The sequence below is a fragment of the Pipistrellus kuhlii genome, unplaced genomic scaffold, assembly GCF_014108245.1.
Source record: "Pipistrellus kuhlii isolate mPipKuh1 unplaced genomic scaffold, mPipKuh1.p scaffold_m20_p_1, whole genome shotgun sequence".
Taxonomy (NCBI): Eukaryota; Metazoa; Chordata; class Mammalia; order Chiroptera; family Vespertilionidae; genus Pipistrellus; species Pipistrellus kuhlii.
In genome coordinates this window covers 148,332,569-148,356,177 of record NW_023425404.1, presented here as the reverse complement: position 1 = coordinate 148,356,177, position 23,609 = coordinate 148,332,569, and the positions used below count along the sequence as shown (strand labels likewise).

At 36.3% G+C, this 23,609-nt stretch overlaps 1 protein-coding gene across 13 annotated transcripts in view; it reads right to left on the bottom strand.

Annotated features, from left to right (window-relative positions):
- WDFY3 (WD repeat and FYVE domain containing 3) overlaps positions 1-23,609 on the bottom strand; it is a 242,839-nt gene that overhangs the window by 37,152 nt on the left and 182,078 nt on the right. For 11 of the 13 annotated variants that reach the window (XM_045571098.1, XM_045571089.1, XM_045571051.1 and 8 more), the window contains 8 exons: positions 22,058-22,240; positions 21,024-21,181; positions 19,617-19,694; positions 16,475-16,702; positions 9,974-10,027; positions 7,563-7,731; positions 4,350-4,513; positions 1,786-1,934 (listed from right to left, as the gene is read on the bottom strand). In XM_045571098.1, the coding sequence (XP_045427054.1) occupies positions 1,786-1,934; positions 4,350-4,513; positions 7,563-7,731; positions 9,974-10,027; positions 16,475-16,702; positions 19,617-19,694; positions 21,024-21,181; positions 22,058-22,240 (1,183 nt within the window). The remainder of the gene's footprint in view (positions 1-1,785; positions 1,935-4,349; positions 4,514-7,562; positions 7,732-9,973; positions 10,028-16,474; positions 16,703-19,616; positions 19,695-21,023; positions 21,182-22,057; positions 22,241-23,609) is intronic. The other 2 variants (XM_045571075.1, XM_036411624.2) reach the window with 1 other exon arrangement.

Sequence of the window (23,609 nt, the reverse complement as noted above, 5' to 3'; positions counted from 1 at the left end):
CGGTCTAGTAATAATTAATGTCGTTTTCTAATACTTTTTAAAATCTAATTTATTTAAACAATACAACAAAATTTAATCAACAATATAGTTGCCGTTGTTTTCTACTACTTGTGCCCAACGCTCAGGAAGCATTTTAATCCCTCTGTTGTAAAATTCTTGTGATTTTGATGCAAAAAATTCGGTCAATGCATTTTTGAGGCATTCTTCATTATTAAATTTTTTTCCAAGAAGAAAGTTTTGCAAAGAACGAAACAAATGGTAATCGGAAGGGGCAATATCAGGAGAATATGCAGGTTGAGGGAGAACTTCCCATTCCAACTGGCGCAGTTTTTCAGCAGTGATTCTTGCAGTATGCGGTCGTGCATTATCATGGTGAAGAATTACGCCCTTCCGATTAATCAGCATGGGTTCTTTTTCTCTTAAAGCTTGGGCTAACCTTTCCAATTGGGCACTATACACTGCACTTGTAATGGTTTGGGTAGATGGTAAAAGTTCATAATGAAGAATTCCTTTAAAATTCCACCAAACACACAACATCACTTTTTTCGCATGCAAGTCAGGTTTTGGCGTGGGCTGCGGAGCCTAATTTTTGTCCAACTATTGAGGCTGCCTTTTCAAATTAACATACAGCACCCATTCTTCATCTCCTGTAACAATTTGCTCTAAAAACGGCAAACGGTTTTGACGAGAGAGGAGCGAACTGCAAATTGTGACTCTTTGATTACGGTTGTTGTCGGTCAACTCATGAGGAACCCATTTTCCAAACTTTTGGACTTTGCCAAGTGCACGCAATTGATTGGAAATTGATTTTTGTGAACAATTTAAAGTTGTCGCAAGCTCTTGTTGGGTAATTTGAGGATTTTGCACCAAAAGAGCTTGAAGAGCTTCTTGATCAAAATTGGACACACGGCCTCGACCACTCTTGTCATCTAACGAAAAATTTCCCTCGCGAAATTTCTCAAACCAACGCTGGCATTTTCTGGCGCTAACTGCATCTTGACCAAGAGCACTACAGATGTTTTTTGCAGCCTCACTTGCTTTTCTTCCTAATTGGAACTCGTAAAGCATGCAGTGCCGAATATGCTCTTCATCCGCCATCTTCTTAGCCCTAGTTTTGCAACAAAAACCAAACCAAACACAAACTTTTTCAAGCAAAACTTGTTAATTGCACTTCACACGTTCTGTAGATACCACGTGTTTGAAGGTTATGTCAATACAAGTGAACGCCAAGCAAGATTTTAAACGAATGTTTAAAAACGACATTAATTATTACTAGACCTAATAGATTATAATATAAGAAATTTGGTGTCTAATATTATGAATTCAGTCAAAATTTTAGTTTTCATTTTGAAATATAAAGCCATTTTTTCCTTTATTATTTTTAAATAACTATTACCCTTGTGGATGTTTAACATGGATGCACACAAACTGAGAGGTAACATTATTTGAAACACAACTCCTGGATTAAAAAACACGATGTGAGCCAAAACCGGTTTGGCTCAGCAGTAGAGCATAGGTCTGCAGACTGAAAGGTCCCAGGTTCGATTCTGGTCAAGGGCATGTACATTGGTTGCGGGCACATCCCCGGAAGGGGGTGTGCAAGAGGCAGCTGGTCGATGTTTCTCTCTCATCGACGTTTCTAGCTCTCTATCCCTCTCCCTTCCTCTCTGTAAGAAAAATCAATAAAATATATTAAAAAAAAAAACCAAAAAAACAAAACACGATGTGAATAATACTGTTTTCTGTAGCGAGCTGTACTGTATGTCTCTGAATTCATCTACTTACTTTGGAGGTAAAGTTTCAATGTCTCTTATTTCCCTTGTTGCTGTCATTGTAAATCCATCAATCACATAAAAATGCTCTTTACCAAAGAGAAGCATCCCCTCACTGGTATCCAGGCCCTGGACTCTAGCACAACGGTACATGTGTTGGATCTATAAAGAAAAAACATAACATTCATTAACATAGATTTAAAAAAATTTATATAACTGAAACAAAATGTTCTAAAACATGGATTTAATGGGAGAATAGGATTTTACCAAGGTCCCTCTGTGAAGGCATCCCCTGAGCCAAGCATAGTAAACGAGGGTAAGCATATTAAAGAGAATCTGCTTAGACAGAAGTCTGATTTGTAGTTGATCTCAGTAAAAAGAAACAACCATTTAGTCATATCCATCCCCCCTTCCCCATGCATCATCCATTTCTCTCAATATGTGCCAGGCACATATGTACCAGGTTCCACAGGTGATGAACAAGTTTAATGATGAGGGATACAGACAGAAAACTTGGCAGGAAAGGGAACTGAGGCATACATGTAAACAGATTAGGACTGAGCCAAGATGATACAAAGTGAAAAAGGTCTGGGGAGCCTAACAATCCTGAGTGAATTCCTGGTTTTGTTACTTATTGTAGATCTAACTGAGTTCCCTAATTCCTCTGGGCCTCTGTGTCCTGTTTGTAAATTTCAAATGCACACTGGCTTGTTGTTAGAGCAAGATAATTTACATAATCCTGTTTGCCATTGTTGGCTGTTTTCTCTTCCACACAGCTCACTTTTCCTTTTTCCATAACAACTCCTGGAACTAGAACTGGGAATTGGTCCCTGTCTGCTCCCACCTGGATCCTGCCTGCCTGGCCGACTGTTGTGCCATTGTGAAAAGCCCAAATTGGCATAAGTTACATTTTCCTCAGAGAAGGAAGGAATCACTGAATCTCTCAATGTATGTATTGTTTTCTTTCCAATGAGCAGGATCTGTTCTTATTAAAAGTTCTTTCTTGTTTAAACTCAGTTCAACATGAGTCAAGGAAAAAGATCAACAACTAAACCAAAGGCAAACAAATGTCAAATAAATGTCAGTTTGAATATACTTCCTGTACTACTAAATCTTAAAACAGCAAAAACTGTAGTCATGAGATTAAAAGTTTAACAAGTGACAGCATTAGAAAGTAATTTTCTAAAATATGCAAATGTAAGTCAATTTTCATAGCCACATTTGAACTACTTCAATAAAATGGTAGAATGTTACAGGAAAAATATTGATGCACTTTTAAACTACCTTTAGTGTAGTGTAACATACATACAGAAAAATGTTTTTCATAAATGCACAGCTTGGACTTTCAAATGCTAAATATGCCGCCACCGGCATCCTAATGAAGAAATACAACATTCCCAGACTTCAGAGCTTTCTTGTGTTTCCTTCATACTTAATGAACTTTTGCAGGTATATGGTTTTAAAAAATATTCTCATTCCACATTAATAAGGCCATACATTTGGACACAATTTTAAAAATTAAATATTAATTCTTGGTTACTACTTCAGAGTGGGCCAGATTTCAAGTGTTATTCCAAGATCTAATATAATAGACAAAAGACCATCCTTTAAACAGTTGATGTTCACTAATCCTCCCTCCCTCCCTTACTCCCTCCCTCTTTTTACTCAACCAAACATCCTTCACTGAAAGGTTTTAGGGTGTCTGCTAAGTGAGTGGAGCTGTACAGCAGTAGGGTGGGAATAAGCAGCACTGCGGCCTATCCTGTGTCTGTCTCCTTGGCTAGAGGGAGAGACAGGCACAGGAACAAATAATCAGCCCCTGAAAAAATAGAGTAATAGATACAAGGCACTATACAAGCATAAAAGAGGGTATCTAACCAAGCCTGAGTTGGCAAGACAATCAAGAAACATTTCCTACATTTAAGTATTAAAGACATCCAAATAAATTAGACTGTATCACTGGGAGTTACAAAGAGAGGTTATGCAAATGATGGAGAGAGGCATTTTGGCAGGGAAGAGAATGAGTTAAGTGTAGAATGAAGAAATAACATCATGGGTGTAGTAAATGGCAAGACAAACAATGCTGCTGGGGGCTCAGGTTACAAGGCAGGGTCAGTAAGATGAGCTTGGAGAGATGGGAAAAGTGCAGGAGGATGAAATAGAAAGGCAAAGTAATGTTCTATGAGTGAGAAGGCTGGGGAGATGGCACAGACTGGCTGAAGCTTCTTGTAGGTATCACAAGAGTTATGAAGTTGAAAAAGTTCTAAGTCAGAATGGGTTGTGCACATGGATTTGGAATAGAAAATTATAGCAAGAACTGCATCCAATAAAGGAAATAGAGGAAGATGGTGAATTAGGTGTCAATTGTTAATTCTGTGTCTGATGAAACCTCATGCTGTTTTATGTAATCAGCTAGGTCAGAAAATCCTAAAGATGAGCAAAGTCAAGTACTGAACCCAAAAGGTGGTTTAATACTGTTTCATAAGAGAAGCTGAAATATTTACCTTCTGTCAACCAGTCTTTTAAACTGGAAACAAGTTCCTTACATACAATCCTTACTTTTTAGAAGCACAGTACCTTTTCTCCGTCCTCTAGGAGGCGAAGTAGGGTGGCGTTGTCCGTTTTCTCCTCCTCTTCTATAGAGCCACTCTCAGCAATCTGGTCTTGTAACTGCTCCTGGTTCTCCTCATCGCCTCCATCAGGTGCAGATCGGGACCGTTTCAGAGGAGGCTTGACCAGACCTACAGGATAATAAGCAAGAGGGCCATGTGACCTTGCCATTTGGGAAGCAGTTTAGTCTCATGCAGCCCCTCCAATACATCTCCAATTTGAGGTAACTCAGGAAGATAGAGGAGGAAACACAGTTCAGCGGTTAACAACATAGACTGTGAAGTTAAATGGCTGTGTGACCTTTGAGAATTATTTGCCCTCTCTGTATCTCAGTTTTCTTACCTATAAAACTGGAATAGGAATACTGCCTATCTTAGAGAACTGTTGGAGGACAAATGAGGTAACTCATGTAATAAAAGCACTGAACATTATTGTTATAGATAGTAAATTCTAAATAAGTACCAGACAATGATAAAGAGAGTTTAGCATCATTAATGGTAAGAATGGTGTTGCTTATGGACAGGTGTCATTGAGGAGATACCATGAATAAATGATTAATTCCTACCAGAAACAAAAGTAAAGATAATAATTTATAAACATGATTATAACAGATCCCACCTACTTAGACTGCCCTTGAGGACTATTTTAAGACTTAGGTTATAAGTGGCAGTATGGTCATTCATACATCTTATTATCAGGCCACGAAGAATAAGAACAGAATTCTTTATAATACAGGGATAAATCATTTAATTTGCAGATTAAGGAAACACTTTACAGCCTACATTTGGATAACTTTATTAATAATCACAGGAGATGACATTAAAATCAGTGAATGAGATCCCAAAATATGAGAACCACTAAAAATACACTCTAACTCCCAACATTTAATTAAATTAATAGTCTTAGTTATACCAAAGAAAAGTCATGTTGCACCTACCAGTGATAGTTGCTTTAAGAATTTTGAAAAGCATTAAGTCAGCCTGTTAGAGGCTCTGCTTTGCCTTAATAAGAACCTTATTTTCACATATAAAAGAACACAATAAGTAAGCATGAGAGATTAAGTCCTGCTGGGAACATCCACAAGGGGAAAGCTTACAGCTGCATTATTTTTAATTGGTGAATCAAAAACTCCAACTCTATGTCTAGAATAACACCTTGTGTATTACAGTAGAGGCACTGTATTTGTGATTTTAGCTCTATTAGAGATTAGGAAAATGAAATCAAGAGAAGTGAAGAGGCCATGAACCAAACACAAGTTGACTGCCTCACTGTGTGAATTATATCATGGGGCTTATACCCAGTGATACAGCTTTAGAGTATCTCTAATTTTGCTGGTGCATTGTCAAGAAAATTAGAAGGTTGTAAACTGTTCAACTACTGAAAGTTTCAAGGATTCAATGAAAAATTTATATTAATTATGAAGTGCTTAGTGAGAATCATTATGAGAAAATAGGTATCCTATATAATAAAGAGGTAATATGCAAATTGACCATCACTCACTCACACACAAGATGGCCACAAGATGGCTGGCAGGGGAGGGCAGCTGTGGGTGATCAGGCTGGCAGGGGAGGGCAGTTGGGGGAAACCAGGCCTGCAGGGGAGAGCAGTTGGGGGCAACCAGTCCTGCAGGGGAGGGCATTTAGGGGTGACCTGGCTAGCAAGGGAGGCAGTTAGGGGCAACCGGGCCTCCGGGGGAGGGCAGTTAGGGATGACTGGACTGACAGGGGAAAGGAGTGGGGGGACTGGGCCAGCAGGGGAGGATGCTTGGGGGCAATCGGGCTGGCAGGGGAGCAGTTAGGCATCAATCAGGCTGGCAGAAGAGTGGTTAGGGGGTGATCAGGCTGACAGGCAGAAGTGGTTAGGGGCGATCAGGCAAGCAGGAAGGGGAGTGGTTAGGAACCAGCAGTCCCAGATTGTGAGAGGGATGCAGGCTGGGCTGAGGGACACTCCCCCTCAGTACATAAATTTCATGCACCAGGCCTTTAGTATTATAATAATAGGAGAAATGACTCACAATTTTCTATAGTGTTTTTGGTCAAGATGGTCATATACTTTTTGTTTTTAATCTATAAGATGTGAAACTGATTTTTAATTTATATTTCTTAATTAAATATGCCAAGATTTTGAATTTATGATGAAGCAGAAGCTTAAAGAAGTTAAAATAATGGCTTGATTTATTCAGTATTGGACTGAATCCCCATGTTGTGCTAGTCATGCTAAAAGCTACAAAGTGAGACGAAAAATAATCTTTGCCTCTGAGAAACTGATAATTTAGAAAAACACAAAACAGTGAAAAATCACTGAAACTGCTGTGAGAGAGGTGAGCAAAGTTACTGGTGGACAGGAAAAGTTGAAAAAGTTCCAGAGAAGAATGACTGGATTATTCCCTGGTCTCTTTAAGACTGGGGAGGGTCTGTTAAGGTCTAAATCATGGAGAAGCTGTAGAAAGGAGTGAGAGTGCAACCTATGTAAAAGTAAAGAATCAACAAGCCCATGGCCATTTTAGTTCAATTTACCATACGTATATTTTACTAAGTTCTTAAAAGTACAGATTTGGCCGAGACCAGTTTGGCTCAATGGATAGAGCGTCGGCTTGGGGACTGAAGGGTCCCGGGTTCGATTCCGGTCAAGGGCATGTACCCTGGTTGCGGGCATATCCCCATTAGAGGGTGTGCAAGAGGCAGCTGATCGATGACTCTCTCTCATCGATGTTTCTAACTATCTCTCTCCCTTCCTCTCTGTACAAAATCAATAAAATATATTAAAAAAAAAAAGTACAGATTTGGAATAATCATAGGAAAAAAGACTATTACTATTTACTGTTGGCTAACATGCACTGTTAGTAGTGGTTTTAAACTTATAAATTCTTATTTAGTTATCAGTTAACTGACAATATCAGGTGCCATAAGAATTCTGCAAAATACAAAAAAAAACAAAAACAAAAAAAAAAGAACCATCAAGTCAACGGGCATATTGTATTCATTTGCAGGCAATAAGAAAGAGCCAGTTGCTGTAAAAGTTCAGATGCAGAAATTAATTTTTAAGAAGAATGAGATGGCATAATATTTATAGATACCTTTAAGGCCGGACCTACTGTTCACAGTTGCTCCTATTTTCATATACAATCAAATATGAGGAATGCTCTAATGATTTCAGATTGAAACCCAGAAGGAGGCTGACCTTTGACTTTGGCAATAGTGTCTTCACCGTGCTCTGGCTCTTGCTGAGCAGCTTCACCTTCTGAACTCTCTACAATGGCATCTTGGACAATGGTGGGATTGCCAGAGGCTAGTCGCATGTAGTATTCTTTGCTGTCATAACTTATGGCTCTTCTGTACCTAGCAGGTTTCTAAGAAATAACAAGAGAAAATAACTCAAGTAATTGTCTTCAAGAATTAAAATATAAGCTTCCCAAGGGAAAGTATGGTGTCAAGACTTCTTTACATATTACCTTTTTCCTAGGGATTTTTAATGGACTGTATATATACACAGTAATTCCATAGATTACTGGGGTTAAGTTTCTTTATTTTTAAATTTCATTGATTTTTAAAAGACATATGTAAAACAATATTAGGAGTTTTGTTCTTTCCGAAATAGAAATGAACCATCTCTAGTCAAATAAATTTTCATATTAGCACAGTATGGGCTCACTGATGAATCAGAAAACTTCCCTATACAGTAGTGTGAAGAGAATGCCCAGTGTTGGAGAGCATCAAGTTACAAGGAGCCTGGAATGTTGCTTCCGCCCCAAGTAAAGTACATAGGTCAGGCCTAACGGGCCAGCCCTTCAGTTGGAGGCATCTGCACAAGTGTTTACTTAGATACTTAGAGATAGAAACTCAGAACTGCCCTGGTCTTTAGAATATTCCCAGTCTCACTAGAACTCTGAAAATGGCCCAAACCTTCAGAGAGTCCTGGCCAACATGGACTCAACCTTTACATGTATAAAGGCCAGATGGTGCTCTCTGGCTAGTCTGCCACTTCAAGCTAGTATCTCCAATTTGCTAAAACATCCTCATTATTGTGTAGAATATGATCCACAAACTTACTGAGTATATCAAGAACATATATAAGTCAATTTAGAAGAAGAAATTTATTACCTGCAACATTGGAAAATATTTAATTTTTTTGGGCATGAAACAAGAACATTTATTTTTCAGAATAATTAATATTTACCCTAAAAATATGTTCTCCAATTAACCTAAATCTCCCCCTGCCACACATACACCTAATACAATGAAAACATTAAGGTCTAAAAGTTCCTACAAAAAAAGTAAAACCAGAGTGAGAAGTTTACATATATAAAAGTCCTCAATCAGACCCAGACTTTGGATTAACAATTAGAAAAGGATAGGGTTTAAAACATGTTTTTAAATGCTCTCTTTGTAAACATTTACTTTGCCTTTCCTATTAATAAGAGTATCTAATTTAAAATATTCTATCGGCCTACTCTTCAAGCTCAAGTAGTCAATATGTATTGTTTACAATAATGCTTATTTTAAGCAAGACATTAAAAAAATAATTTCAAACTGAAGTGGAAAATTGTGTCCAATTAGTTGGAGTATTTAGATGAAAATACTGAATCAATTTGAGATAAAAGTATACCTAACTAAAGCCACACTGGCCTTCTTTTAATTTCAGGCACAGAATCAGAATAAAGAGAGCTGCAAGCCAACCAAAGACTAATATCCAGCAAATTCAAACTGAAATATATTATATAGCACAGGGAAGTATTACAATGATGTAAAATAATATCACAATTATGGAAGGACAACCAGATGAACAAACTAATAAGAACATTGCAATATTTTTGAAATGAAAGAAAGGTAATACACTTTGTACTGTAACAGTTGTTCTACTTGATGTATAACTATTGTCTTTAACTCAAAATTGTTCGTTTTAAAAAGATGAAAGCAGAGTTAGTGATGGGCAAGACAATGAATGAATACACATGGGACAACATTTACAGATTTTAACTTGGAACCATAAGCATTTTCTGTAAATATTTTGAAGCATATTTCTGTGCTCTAAAGAACTACAGATTTATTGAATTATGTACAGAATCTTTCTGAAGAGAAAATTATAATTTTTTTAAACAAATTAAAATAAATTTAAATTGTATTTTGAAAAGTGATCATATACTCTTAGTTTTGGTTATACTCTTCTGATTGAAAAAAATAATTTTAAAAGAGGAATATCCTTGCATTCTCAAAATACAGTTTAGTATCTGGAAAAATTAAATGAGTAATTGAAAAAAGAGCTGAAGGTGTCAGGCTGCCCATTACTAACATGTGTCAGAATTTGTTAGTTAAGTATGAAGCCATACGCATTTTAGAGTGAGAGCAATGAATACTCCGCCTGTTAGTGAGCCGCACACACACCCTAGGAAGCTAATTAGAGCCAAGCCGAGAAAGGCCACAACAGTTCTCAGCATAAATGAAACCCACTTTTCAACTCTAAGAAACTTACAGGAAGAGCAAAGTGAAATTCAGTCTTTTAAGTTAGTCTAGTCTACCATGCACTAAAAACAAAACAAAACAAAAAACCAAAACTGCAAGTAGTTTGCATTATTTTATGGTAATTTGTTTTACCTTTTGAGGAATGATATCATCAGAAGTCTCAGGCTGTTTACTTGGGATCTCAGACTGAAAACAGGGTATTAAGTATAAACACATCAGAAAAAAAAAAACCAACATAAAGAATAACATAAAAATGATTTTTTCTTGAAGATTGTGTGGAATAGGAACTGTACTCATAAAAAAGAAAATTAACACGACATCCTAGGCTGTTTGAAATAATCACAGAGCATCTTGTGATTATTTTCTCCATTATCAACAGTAGTTTTAGAATGAAATTAAAATACATTAATTCTCAAGGCTCCTCACTGAACAGGACATACATAAAGACCACACCAACACTACTTCAACTCAGGCTGGCTTTGGCATGAATGATTTATAGGCAACTCTTCATGGCTTGAAAAGGAAAAATACTAGAAAATAGAACTTTTGCTAGCTTTTGTCTTTCACCTACCTTTCACTGGCTCACTCCCTATTCCCCAGATCTGTTTTGTAATAGGAGCAACTGATTTAAATGATTATCTGCACTACCCCTGAACCAAAGAAATCACTAAGTGTTTGGTATTTAAAAACATCCTCTCATAAAAGTCCAAGGCCTTTTCTTCCTTCACCACCTTACAGCTATAAACCCATAAAGGCTGAGAGCAGAAGGCATACTGGATGTCAGCCTCCACCAAAAGTTTCTGTAAAAAGTACTTTGAAAGAATTAGGTACAGATGGAAGGGTTTAGGGGGCCAGGTCTGGGTGGAGGAGGATTAAGGGGGGGGGGGGGGGGGGGCATAGGGACATCTGTAATAGTGTCAACAATTTTAAAAGATGAATCAAGTGGCTCCTTTATATTTTATTCTCAGAATAAAATCCTGATGGACAGAAGGAAATTTCTAGTTGAGCTGTAGTGTGTGCCTTATGCAGGTAAACACACATATACCTACAGACAGACAATAAGGCACTCAAGAACTACTTCCAATTAATCTTCCTTTTCCCGGCTGATAACTGAAGATGACTCCCAGTATTTTTCCCTACGGTAAGCATGAGTGGGCAAAATGCTTTCACAGATGTTTGCTTCCCTAGACAAATCAAGTGTGGGGCTACTGGACATGCTTTCAAATACTTCATGTGGTTTTAGTAAACCTTTATTTTCAAAACAAACTTTTAAACTCATACCTTATATTTAAGAATAATCTTTAAATTATACATGCATGTTCTCTATCTTGATAAGAGTTTGGGTTACATATGTATATTACGCATTTTAAAAAATTCATGGAATGGTACAATTAAGATTTGTATGTTTCAATGTGTGTAACATTTATGTCAATAAAAACAGAATTATGAACAAGGACTGAACTCTATTGACATGCATGTGGAAGTGCATAGGGATGAAGGGCACTGATTCTGCAATCACTGAAATTCCTAGAAAAGCAAGGTAAATGTTGGATGGATGTGTGAGAAACCAATATAGCAAAACGGACCAATGACTACTGTCAAACCCGACTCTGATATCCACCTGTCAGACCCCTCAACTGGACTATGGGCAGGGCCTGACAGGTACACTCTTATATTGTCTCTGCAGCATATGGTGTAGTGCTGCTGTTTCAATACATATGCTCACTGATCCACGAACTAAAGTTCTTATTTTATTAAGTGGTAGTAAAGAATTCAATAGCTAAGATATATATTATAACAATATTTTTAGTAATACCTCAGCTCTCCTTTAAAATTTTAATATATTATTGTAATTATGTTCATATGGAAATCTCAATTTCTCAAAGTCAAAATTCCTAGAAAATATTTTTTTAGTCCATTTACTTTAAATTTTCCTATAATGCTGGCAATAGAATTTCTAGAACGAGTTGCTCAGTTTCTGAGTCCTGGGAGGTCTATATATTACATAATAATATATGTGGAGGCAGTTATGAGAGACTCCCGTAATTGGAAAAGGATCCTATCAGTAAATTTACCCTTCCACACTATTAATGTTGGTAGACACTGAGGTTTTTGGAGTAAAAACCTCAGTGTCTACCAACATTAATAGGTAGACACTGAGGTTTTTACTCCAACGATATTTGCAAAGAATGTTATATTTTGTTTGAGATTATTATTCTGTTAAAATAAGGGATTACAAAATTAAAACCTGGAATTCATGGTTAAATATTTTAAAATAGCAAATATGTAATCTTGTTTCCTTTAATAGGATTCAAGGTAATTAAACAAATTTCTTAAAAACAAACAGATTTTATATTTTATAGTACCCTAAGCTAATATTTTTAAATTATCTATAACTAATATTACCACTTAAAATATAGAATTATATTGCAATTTAGCTTAGCTTTTTTTTAAGTTATGAAAATTATCCCCCAAGGAAAGTCCTTGGGCAGAGATAATTATTTTCATGAAAGAATACAAAAATTTTTCACATATACCAATTTCCTCAGGATATAATTATAGTTATTATTGCTTTTATGAAAATAATTTTAGTTAAGCAATTTTGAAAACTTTTGAGTCTATGGCAAAACACTAAAATACATCCTATATTTTATAAATAAACATCAATTTAAAAATCAAGAAATAAAAGTTCAAAACTTAGAATAGGTGTTATTTTTATACAATATGTAATATTATCCAGGTTTAAGAAAACTTAAATGACTAAGATAAATCACTTGATTCATTTATAACACATCAAGAATTTTAAAACTATAAAACAACTTTTTAATCATCACTACTTTTTCAGCTTAAGCAACAGGACTACTGAAGTCAGTGTTACTTAGAAACAATAATCATTCTTAATCAATAAGGCAATTAACCAAACCATATGCCCTCATTCCAGGTAAAGCCTGCTAACCTATTAAAAGGCTTGAAAAGCAATTTTTAGGTTGGCAAATACCTGTTATTGCATAAAGGACTGACTATATATTATAAAGACTCACACTAGGAGGGCAACACATTTATAAGAGTTAAAAGAGAAGAAAGATTGAGCTCTACCTCTGGTAGGTGATAGTTAATATAGTTCAGGGCAGAGGTGGATTTACTATGAGGTTAAGAAAGATTAAACTGCAACCGCCTTTACTTCCCATGAGCTCCTTTCAAAAGACTGGAAGAGGGGCTGGCCCTAGTAATTTTGTATACATAATTTGGTACCCTTTTTCTTATTTCTCATCCCTCCCCCCCAAGTATTATAAACCTCAGATCCCATAAAATCTGGGTCTAGCCCTTTTTAGTGGAAAATTTTCAGAATTAGGGAAATTCTAGAGAATGTATAGGAAACAATGGATAAAATCCATAAGTTAGGAAAAGAGAATGCTGTTTGTCAATTCAATGAAAATCTATCAAGTTCTAGGTACTTAGCATTAGAAAGACAAAACCTATGGTCTCTGTCTGAAAGAAATTCACTATTTACAGATAATGTCACAAAACCAAATAATAGCAGAATCTTTTCCTTTTCAAAAGTGATTCAATTTCTGTCAACATTACACATGGTTCTATCACTTGGTAGCTGTGACCTAGAAAGAGTTCCTTAACTTTCCTAGGTTTCTAGTCCTCATCTGTAAAACTGGAATAATAAGAATGACACTTCAAGGGTTGCTAGACATATAAATGAAACTGCATTTGTCAACTCTGCAGAGTGCTTACAAGTATTCACTCTTCTCTCCTTTGGTTTCACAATAAAAGTTGAGGGATAACAGTTGCTTCTAGGTTTTGGATTTTCTTTGCTGTCACCACTGCCAGATTGCATATTCCATAGAACAAAAGTGGATATTCAATGGCATTTGAGATCTACAGAAAATTGTGAACTGGCAAACTCAAAATATTCTTTCAGATTTCATCATAGCAAATTAACTTAGACTTGTGCATGGGTCTGCATTCTATAATCATCTCCTCTATCCAGAGTGTCTCCTATTTTGAAATGTATCTTCAAATTTCTTGACTCAGTTGTATTTTGCAACATGTACCCCATTTGATTAAAAAATAAGTTCCATATGGTATATACCTATTTCTGAGAGTATCTGTTTAGATTTCACAGGCAGGTGAATTCCTTTGCTTAGGTAAAATGCTAATGATATTAAGGTTGTACGTATAAACTCTAAATAGGTTATTTTGTTTTATCTGATATAGAGAAGTAAATATACTTCTGTAAAATAAATGACACTATTATAAAGAAGGAAAGGATTAAGATAAAACAAAATATTATGGTTATGTAACTCTGAAATAAAAATAGTAAGTCACATATTCAAGAGAATTTATTTATCTTACACAGACAGGATGGAGCAAAAGTACGTTTACAGTTGTTCATATAGAAAATACAATAATTAATAAATAATGATACAAAAATAAACTGTTTTCCATACTCACAACTGTAAACCCACTCTGTATTTTAGTACTTTAAAATGGATTCCATTTAAATGAGTATTGATTCAATAAAAAATATTTTATCAAATCAGGTTTAAATTCTTAATTATTTATTTGGGGGGTAAGATTAAGAATGAGAGAGTGTATTGCTGGTTTGCTCTGACAAAAGTAGGTGCTAGTAAAAGGCTGCAAAAATACGGTAGATTAACTTTCTTACACAATGCCCTGGTATTAGAAATTATGGCATTTTAAGGTACACCTGTGCCAAAAATGGAGTTCTTAATAGCACTGAATAGCTTGGAAAACAGTAGACCTTGGGGAGCTATCTTGATAAATTTTAAGTAACTATATATTAGCAGGTCTACAACCTACATTCTAAGTAGCTTCAGGACAGAGGTGGAACCCATGAGTACAAGTATATGAAACCAGGGATTTGCCAGAAGAAGAAAAAAAAAAAAGGAGGATTAGAACAATACAAATTGCCTCCCAATATATGATCTGAACTATTTATTAGAAGACCCATGTTCCAAATCTCCTTTATAAATCTTAGTTTTAAAGTAAAGTTTTTAATAAAATACAATAAATCCTCTATACTGGGCAAGCAGTTGGACTTTATAAGCTCTCAGGTCTTAAAATCCTATTAACCAAATATCTCAGAAGAACAAACCCAATATGTTTGTCAGTGGATGATTCTTTGTAGTGATATGACTTTCTAATTGGATATGAGTTTCACTAGATTTATTTAGAGCACCTCATTTTGAGGCAGCTAAAATATAGGGTGTGACAAAATATGAAATACATCCCCTAGTAACCTTTCTATCCAGTGATAAATTAAGCATAAGGTGGTCAGATTCTTGGGGAAGGAGAGAATTTTAAAATATGCTTTTCCAGGCGACCTTTTTAAAGTCAAAATAACTCCACTGAAAATTTAAATGATAATAAAGAAAGACATGAAAGTCTTACTCATTAATAAGCTATACTGAGTTTTTTTAAAATCATGAAACAATAATCTAAAAGTCAGGGGTTTTCTAGGGCTGCCCATGCATCACAGTACTTAAGCTGCACATGTGGCTCCTGAGCCTCGAAAAGTGGTTAGTCTGGACTGAGATGTGCTTTTAAGTATGAAATGTACATTGCATTTCGAAGACAAAGTACAAAACAGTAAAACACTTCATAAATAATGTTTTCATAGCTGATTACACATTGACATAATAGTAGTAGGAAACGGCATGAAATTATCTGTGAAAACCTCTTTCAATTCCCAAAGCTGTGATTCCATGACAAAATTGCATTTCTAAGGAGGAAATCACTATTCATTTTGTAGGCAAGGAGTTATTTTTAAGACACTGAAGAGCTAAATTACTATTTAGAAATGCTATGAGCACTTTCAGACTTAAATTCAGTGGATGTTATACTCCTGTGATTTTTCTTCTTAAATTGGTAGTGACTTTACTGGGAAAGACTCTATTTTCCCAGATGTAAGTACGCACTTCCCCAATCATTATCAGTTTAGACAAGATTGCTTTTAGTCTTGTGAAAAATCCTGAACAAAGGCTTTGGGGAGGGTAACTTGTCTGTATAAAAAGGAAGTTAAGGGGAAATGTTTGTTTAAACCCATGGAGTTGGTGATGAAGCTTCTTAACATGAATGGAAAGATCTACATGTTCAGGCAATTGTTCTTTGTTCTTTTTACATTTCTTCAAGGGGCATTGCTTAGTGCCAGTGCTCATTTTGTTTACTTAACACTCACTCATACAGGGCTTATTTTGTGCTGGACACTATTCTAGGTACATTACTAATTTCAACTAACTTAATTTTTATAACAGCTGTGTGGGGTGAAACCATTATTCTTTCCATTTTAGGCATAAGGAAACAGAAACTCAAGCAGGTTTAATGAAGGGTACTAAGTCACCCAGCAGTAGAGGAGCAGAGGCAGGCCGTAATCCAGGCAGTCTGGCTCGAATCTGTGGCTGAAACCACTTCACTACAATGTCTCCCCGCCTCACTGCTGCAGCCTTTTATTCCACTGCCACTTTTTATTACCAATTTAATACAGCATACTGAATTTTCAAAGTCAGACATTTTAGGTAATTGACCTAATAAGGAAAGATGCTTAAAAAAAAGAAAAAAACTTCAAGGCACCATTACAAACATGTAATTCTGTATACTCACCGCCACACTTGCCTCTTGTTCGGTGTCTGGCACATAAGGGTAATGGTTATAAAACATATCATTTCGCACCATTTTCTTTCTCATTCTGCAGGGCCCTTCTGTCATCTCCAGCATCCATTTATCTAGGTGGGAGCCGATGGGGGGACCCCACAACCCTCGCTCCCGCAGCAGTTCATACTCGATTTGGCACCACTCCTCAGTCACATACTTCAAGGCATTTTGCTGACGCTGTGGGGAAGGAGTTCAGGTTGGTTTTTGAGCAAAAGTAAGAGTAACAATGAAAAATCTACAAATACCTTAAAACAAGTTAATATCTGGAAACAAATATTGCTAACACAGTAGAAAACGGATAAGCTTTGTAACATTTCCAAAGATTTTAAAAAAAGAATATAAATATGCAGCTCTGAGAGGGAACTTTACATATACATAAAATGTTTTAACAGTAGATGGTTACAAATAACTTATTTATTTAATGATTCATTGAATATATGAATACAACCTAAGTCTAAGAATAAAGATCTCTTTATAGAACCAATAGTAAAACTTACTGAATGAATAATCATAAAATCACATGAAATCATAGTAGCACTTATGTGTTCAGGGAGTAGCAGAATTCCCTAAAATAACTAGTCTAGTGTTATGACCACAAAATATTAGCAGTTTAGCATTCAGCAATCTTTAATAGACTTCAAAACAGCTGCTTGGGAAATAAAATATTTAGGATAAGCTCTAGAGTAATAATAAATTCACAAAGAAGCTTTCATTGAGTTTACTTTTTACTGTCAATCACCAAGCAACTGTAATAAATAACCTTATTTTTAGTCTTTATGTGTTTAGAATTTCAAGAGACTTCTCAGAAACTTTGATGCATATTTTCACAATCTCCTAGATAAGTCTGAATGACAGGGATCTGTATATTATTGAATGTTAACAGGATTCAGGTGTGATGATTTCAAGTTTATTAATTTTTTAATGCAGTTTGCCTTTAGGAAATTCAAAATTTTGATCTTAAAACCAATAACCACTGTAACTATTGGAGGAGTAATTAAAATAATCTAATGATGAACACAGTTCAACAACTTAGCCTTAAAATGGGTAGGGACAGAGTCCTTTCCCACTTAAGAAATGCAAAACACCATTCTACTCGCTTAGTGGAGAGGAGATTAAAAATGTCAACCAAGTAAGTGGATGCTATATGGACACACTCCCAGGACCAAACTGGAATTACAACTGAAATACAGAAAAACTTCCTGAATAATCAACGTAAGATTTGCTGGACAGAACCCTGATACATGAGGACCAAAAGTGAAGCTGTATAGAAACTGGTAGGAGGAATGGAGCATAATAGGAATGATCAGGTGCCCACAGTTGGCAACTGAAGTCCAGGAGAGATATCTCAGCTGTGGGGAGTTGCTACCGAGAACTCTTGAGGTCTAATCCCTAAGCTGGGCCCTCCAGCAGAAAGAAAGCACCACAACTGAGAAGGGTACCCACATAACATCTAGCTGTGAAAAGCAATGGGGTGGCTGTCTGCCAGGGAAATATGGCTGGAAATTCAGGCACTCTCTTAAAGGACCAATGCACAAAATTCCCTGAGGAGCCACACACCTTGTGCTCCAGCAGAGGGAGGGCAAAGTGGACTGAAGCTGTGTGAGAAGAAGGCAGGGTTTGGGACTCTGGGGTTAAAGCTCAGAAGGCAGACACCCCATTTCCTGTGCTTGGTGATTCCCTCATGCAGTGGAGGACATCTTCCCCCTACACACATTTGGTATATAGGAGGACTTGCCTGGGGGGAACACAGCTGACGCCACTCTATTGGAAAATGCCTCGCCCTGAGGCCACTTAAGAGTCAAAAATTAAAAATTAGCCTCTAGGCATAAGCAATTGCCAAATCCTGTTGAAAAAACTCTCCCCACAACTCAGGACAATTGCCTAGGTGCAATTCAAGTCAGAGTCCTATCAGTCTGTAGGGAGAGGCAGTCTCTGGAGGGCTTTGAGTCTTTGCCTGACCTAATTAGTCAGAAATAGTATTTGACACTGTCCTGCATTAGAGATTGAAAGGTGTGGAGGATTAACTAATAGTTACAAAGAGGCAGCCAAAAAGAGGAGACAAAGAAAAGATATAATAACTATGAAAACAGAAATAAAGAATGACATAGCACAAATAAAGAACACATTAGAAGGAATACATAGCCTATTTGGGGAAGCTGAGGATTGAATCAGTGAATCTGAAGCCAGGACTGAAAAAAATCAGAGAACCAGAAATGGGGGGGGGGGGGACAATTAAAAAACAGAAGGACAGCTTAAGGGAGGTGTGGGACACATTAAATGTAACAGTATTAGAATAACAGGTGTGTCAGAGAGTCATAAAGGAAGAATGGGATAGAGAATGTAACTGAAGAAATAATGGAAGAAAACTTCCCTAACCTGCTGAAAGAAAAACTCGCACAAGTTTAAGAGGCACAGAGAACCCCAAGCAAGAAGAACCCAAACAGGCCCACGCCCAGATACATCATAATTAAAATGCCAAAAATTAAAGACAAAGAGAGGATCTTAAAGGCAACAAACTGTTACCTACAAAGCAGTTCCCATAAGGCTGACAAGTGATTTCTCATCAGAAACCCTACAGGCCAGAAGGAAATGGCATGAAGTACTCAAGGTAATGGAAAGCAAGAATCTGAAACCAAGATTACTATATCCAGCAAGGCTATCATTAAAAATAGACGGTCAAATAAAGAGTTTCCTGGAAAAAAAAAAAAAAGGCTAAAGAAGTTCCTCACCACCAAGCCAGCATTACACAAAATGCGAAAGGGACTGCTATAATGAGAAGAAACAGGGAGAAACATAGGCTACAGAATTAAAATAGAAATAAATACCTATAATACTAACCCTAAGTGTAAATAGGTTAAATGCTCTAATAAAAGGCATAAGGTAGCTGACTGGATACAAAAACATGACCCAACTATAGGCTGCCTGTAAGAGACACACACAGGATGAGTGAAGTGATGAAAAAGAAAAAATAGCTGGAGTAGCAATACTCATATCCAACAAAACAGACTTCAAAATGAAGGCCATCATAAGAGACAACAAAGGACACTACAGAAATGCAAAACATACCAAGATTATGATTATGGACTCTTACCTCCTGATGTTCCTTATATTGTGTGTCTACTAAGTCACGAACAACAGCGATATGTGTAAACATCCACTGAGAAATCTCCTGACGATAGACAGAAAAAGAAGTTTAATATTTCATGTATTTCCTGGAAAAAATGAGTTAACTAGTCTTGAAATTTATGCTGAACAATTAGTTAAAATTCAGTTAAAGTAATCACTACAGATAGGCTCAACAAACTCTGAAAGATGACTTATGTGATGAAATTAATGGAGGAATGTGTGTTGAACACAAAAAAAACCCTTCCCTGCCCCACCCCAATGCCCCAACAGAGGCTTGCTCCTGAGCTTCTGGGAATGCTGTTGCTACCTTCAGGGATCACTTCAGCTGCAGAGAGCCGTCTGTGCACCCCATACCCAATGACTGATTGATTTGGGGGTCAGACATTTCCGCTCAGAACCAGTCAACTCCGATAGGCTATTTTGGCCCCTGAAGGTCTACTTAGGGTGGCTGAGTATGTCACAGGACCTGCACTATAGCCTGGCATTTTCCTGTGACCAATCCTGCTTCCTTCTTTCATAGGTAAACCTCAAGGGAACCCTAATCAACATCACACACATGAAACTGCTTCTCAGACTGTGCTTCCTTGGAACCCCAGCTGCCACTTGGAATGATAAATACACACAGTTCCTCTCAGATCCATTCCCACTGAGACTGGGGGATGACAGAAAAAATATGATGAGGAAGAAATTAATACTGGAAATAGATGAATTTTAAAAAAATAAGTCACAGGCATACATATATATGCATATATATATATGATTTATTTTAAAAAGCCATTTTGATCTATTACTTTAAAATATCAGTAACAAAATTATCAAAAGTTCATAAAAATCATCCATAGTTTGATCACATATCAATATGTGAATCTCATCTTATGTCCAGTTATGAAATGGATGTAAACACATAGCACTCATAATGCAAGTCTATCATAATAAAACAAGACATTACCGCAATCTAGTTATTTCTTTTATTTTTAACAAATGATTGCTATGTGTTTATTTTTTATTGCATATATTTTTATTGATTTCAAAGAGGAAAGGAGAGGAGAGAGATAGAAACATCAAAGATGAGAGAGAATCATTGATTCGCTGCCTCCTACACATCCCCCACTGAAGTTTGAACCCACAACCTGGGCATGTGCCCATGAACGGAATAGAACCCGGGACCCCAGTCCACAGGCCAATGCTCTATCCACTGAGCCAAACCAGCCAGAGCTAGAGTTATTTCTATCTCTCTTTTAAAACAAAAATGTGGAAAAGTTCCATTTCAAGACATGTGCGTGTACATGTTAAGTGCGTGATATAAACCTCCACAATTAAACCCTGAAATAGAAATTTCTAATCATCTCATGAATTAAACCAAACAGTGTACCTGGGTAGAAAGGCTGTGTTTACTGAGACCACTCTCCTTCCGATTCCTTCTTGATCCTGTTAACTTGGAGAGACCGAAGCCACTGCTCACGCGGGACAGCTTGGACTGAGAGGTGGGCACTAACGCCTCTCCGCGACTGATGCATTTCTTCTCATGGGCTGTGAAATTAAACTCAGGTTACCTTAGAATTTCTCCATCTATTTATCAGTCTTACTTTCAGTTCTCTAGCATCATGGTGACAAACCACAATTCTGTAGTCATCAGAAGCAGTTTACACTACAGACATATTCTCTTAGGTGTGCACTCTTTTTGATTGGTGATCTCGGATAAGGATAGGTGCCTGACAATTATTACACTGGTTGAATTTACCTTTCATTGAAACTTCACGCTCTGCAGTAATATGCAAATTTAATGAAATTGGTTTCTATGTTAATAGCAATTTACAATTCCCTATCTAAAATCTTTGATGCTGGGCATACTTTGGAATTTAAAATGTTCTGAATTTTAAAAAGGTAATACAGTACATAAACTAAATTTCATTATATAACACTACCATAGGGCCTATGGTGATAAACCATATTTTAACACATTAATATTTCTGTGTAAAATGTATAAATATTCATTCCAAGAAGGATAAATTTAGGTTAGATTTGCTACCAAGTGAATTTTGGGACCAAATTAATGAAAAAACCTTGGGTTTTCAGGGATTTTTGAACTTCTGAATTAAAGACAAGGAATTGTGGATTCATAGCCATGATGGTGACCATACTAAAGCTATAAGCAATATATTACTTTCCAAACTCATAGAATCCTGATGTATAACACACCTGAGATTTTTTAATCTGAGAAGAAAAGCCAAATCTCAGCATAATCTAGAAGGATTATTCTAGAATTGGTTATACTGTATTGATTTTTATTTCTACTATTGTCATAATATCCTTTCGGGAAAGTTTTAATTACGAATCTAAAGTGCACACATATTTAACACCCATGTGTAAATCTCCTGGTCTCAGGGTCTCTGCAGACTTTCTTACCCAAATGATTCTGCCAGCACTTCAAACCAGCTTCTTCAATGAGCGGCCTTGCTACTGCTATGTCCACGTGGCCCCTTTCATTCACAGGGAGAGTGACTTTGAAAAGCTCCTCTAAGGCTTGTTTCTTACTATGTATCAATTCAGTCCAAACTCTATTGACAGCTTTTATGAGAAGTTGTCGCCCTAGGAAATGAAAAAAAGAAACAGATAAAAAACAACATAAAATTAATATTTTTCTCCATGAATTACATTTAAGAATTTCAACCATAGTCCTTATGGTAAAAAAAAAAAAAAAAAAAATGCTTTATATCCTATCCAGATCAGTAAAAAAAGATTATTCAGATAACCAAAAATGTGGCTGGTTAATTGGAAAACATAAAAAAACAAAACAAAAAACAAACAAAACAAAAACAAACAAAACAAAACCCCACAAAACCCCACAAAAGACAACACACAACTTTATGTTCATGTAAAAAACTACATTTTTATTTTTATTTATAAAATTGGAGATCATATACATATTTCATTATCTAGCTTCTTCTAAATAAGAAAAAATCATATCCCTCATGAAAATTTTGAGATCTCAATATTTTAGGTAAGCCCAAAATTAAGTTGTTCTCAAATATTTTGCAAAAGAAATAAACAAAGATATTTTTAAGTGTTTACTATTGAATTTCTTATTGCTCTGCATTCATAATTTTTTTAACTCTTGCTCTAGAACAGTCAATCTTAGCAAGTGCCAGAATCACCTGGAGGTCTGCTGACTGCTGGTCAGAGTTTCTGACTCAGTAGATCTGAGAGAGGACAATCTGCTTTCTAACAAGTTCCCTAATGATGGGGATGTTGCGAGTCTAAGAACCTTGCATTGAGAATCAATGTTCTTAACTGTCAGGTCCTTGAGGGGAAGAGGGAAGTGGGTGAAAACAATCATTGGGCCCTCAGTTTCTGGGGGTTCAAGAACTTTTGGTGAAAGGAGAGAATAAGTTAATGCTTAAATGACTGAAAGACTGAGTGAGTGCTGGACTTCTAAAGGATAAAATCATATGCAAAACTACCACACTATATTGCTCTGGAGACAAACACTACTATAATGATCTAATTTTTTAATTAATTAATTGATTAATTAATTAATTAATTTTACTAAACAATGTGGAAATAAATCAATCCACCCAAAGCCCTTCAGGCATAATACTTAACTAATTAACCAAGAAAACTAAATTAAAAATAGAGAGACAACAGAAAGAGAAAAATGGTGGTACTGACAATCCATGTCAGGCAATATTTGCCTCTATCGTGATATGTATGCCGTCTACCAACAGGCAGCTCCTCTTTATGGTAAGTGCCAAGTTAGTATTTGCACTAGTAATTGTAAACTGAAATATCATTGAGACACTCATTGTTACTACAAAATGTTAAGGTCTAGAAATATCAGTGGTTATGGTTTTCCCATCTTGGCATAAGGACATGTGCAGCTACCATGTCAGTATATATTGGTGGGCATATCAGTGTATTTACAGGTATGTCCCCTGGGAATCTGGTGTGTCAATTAATG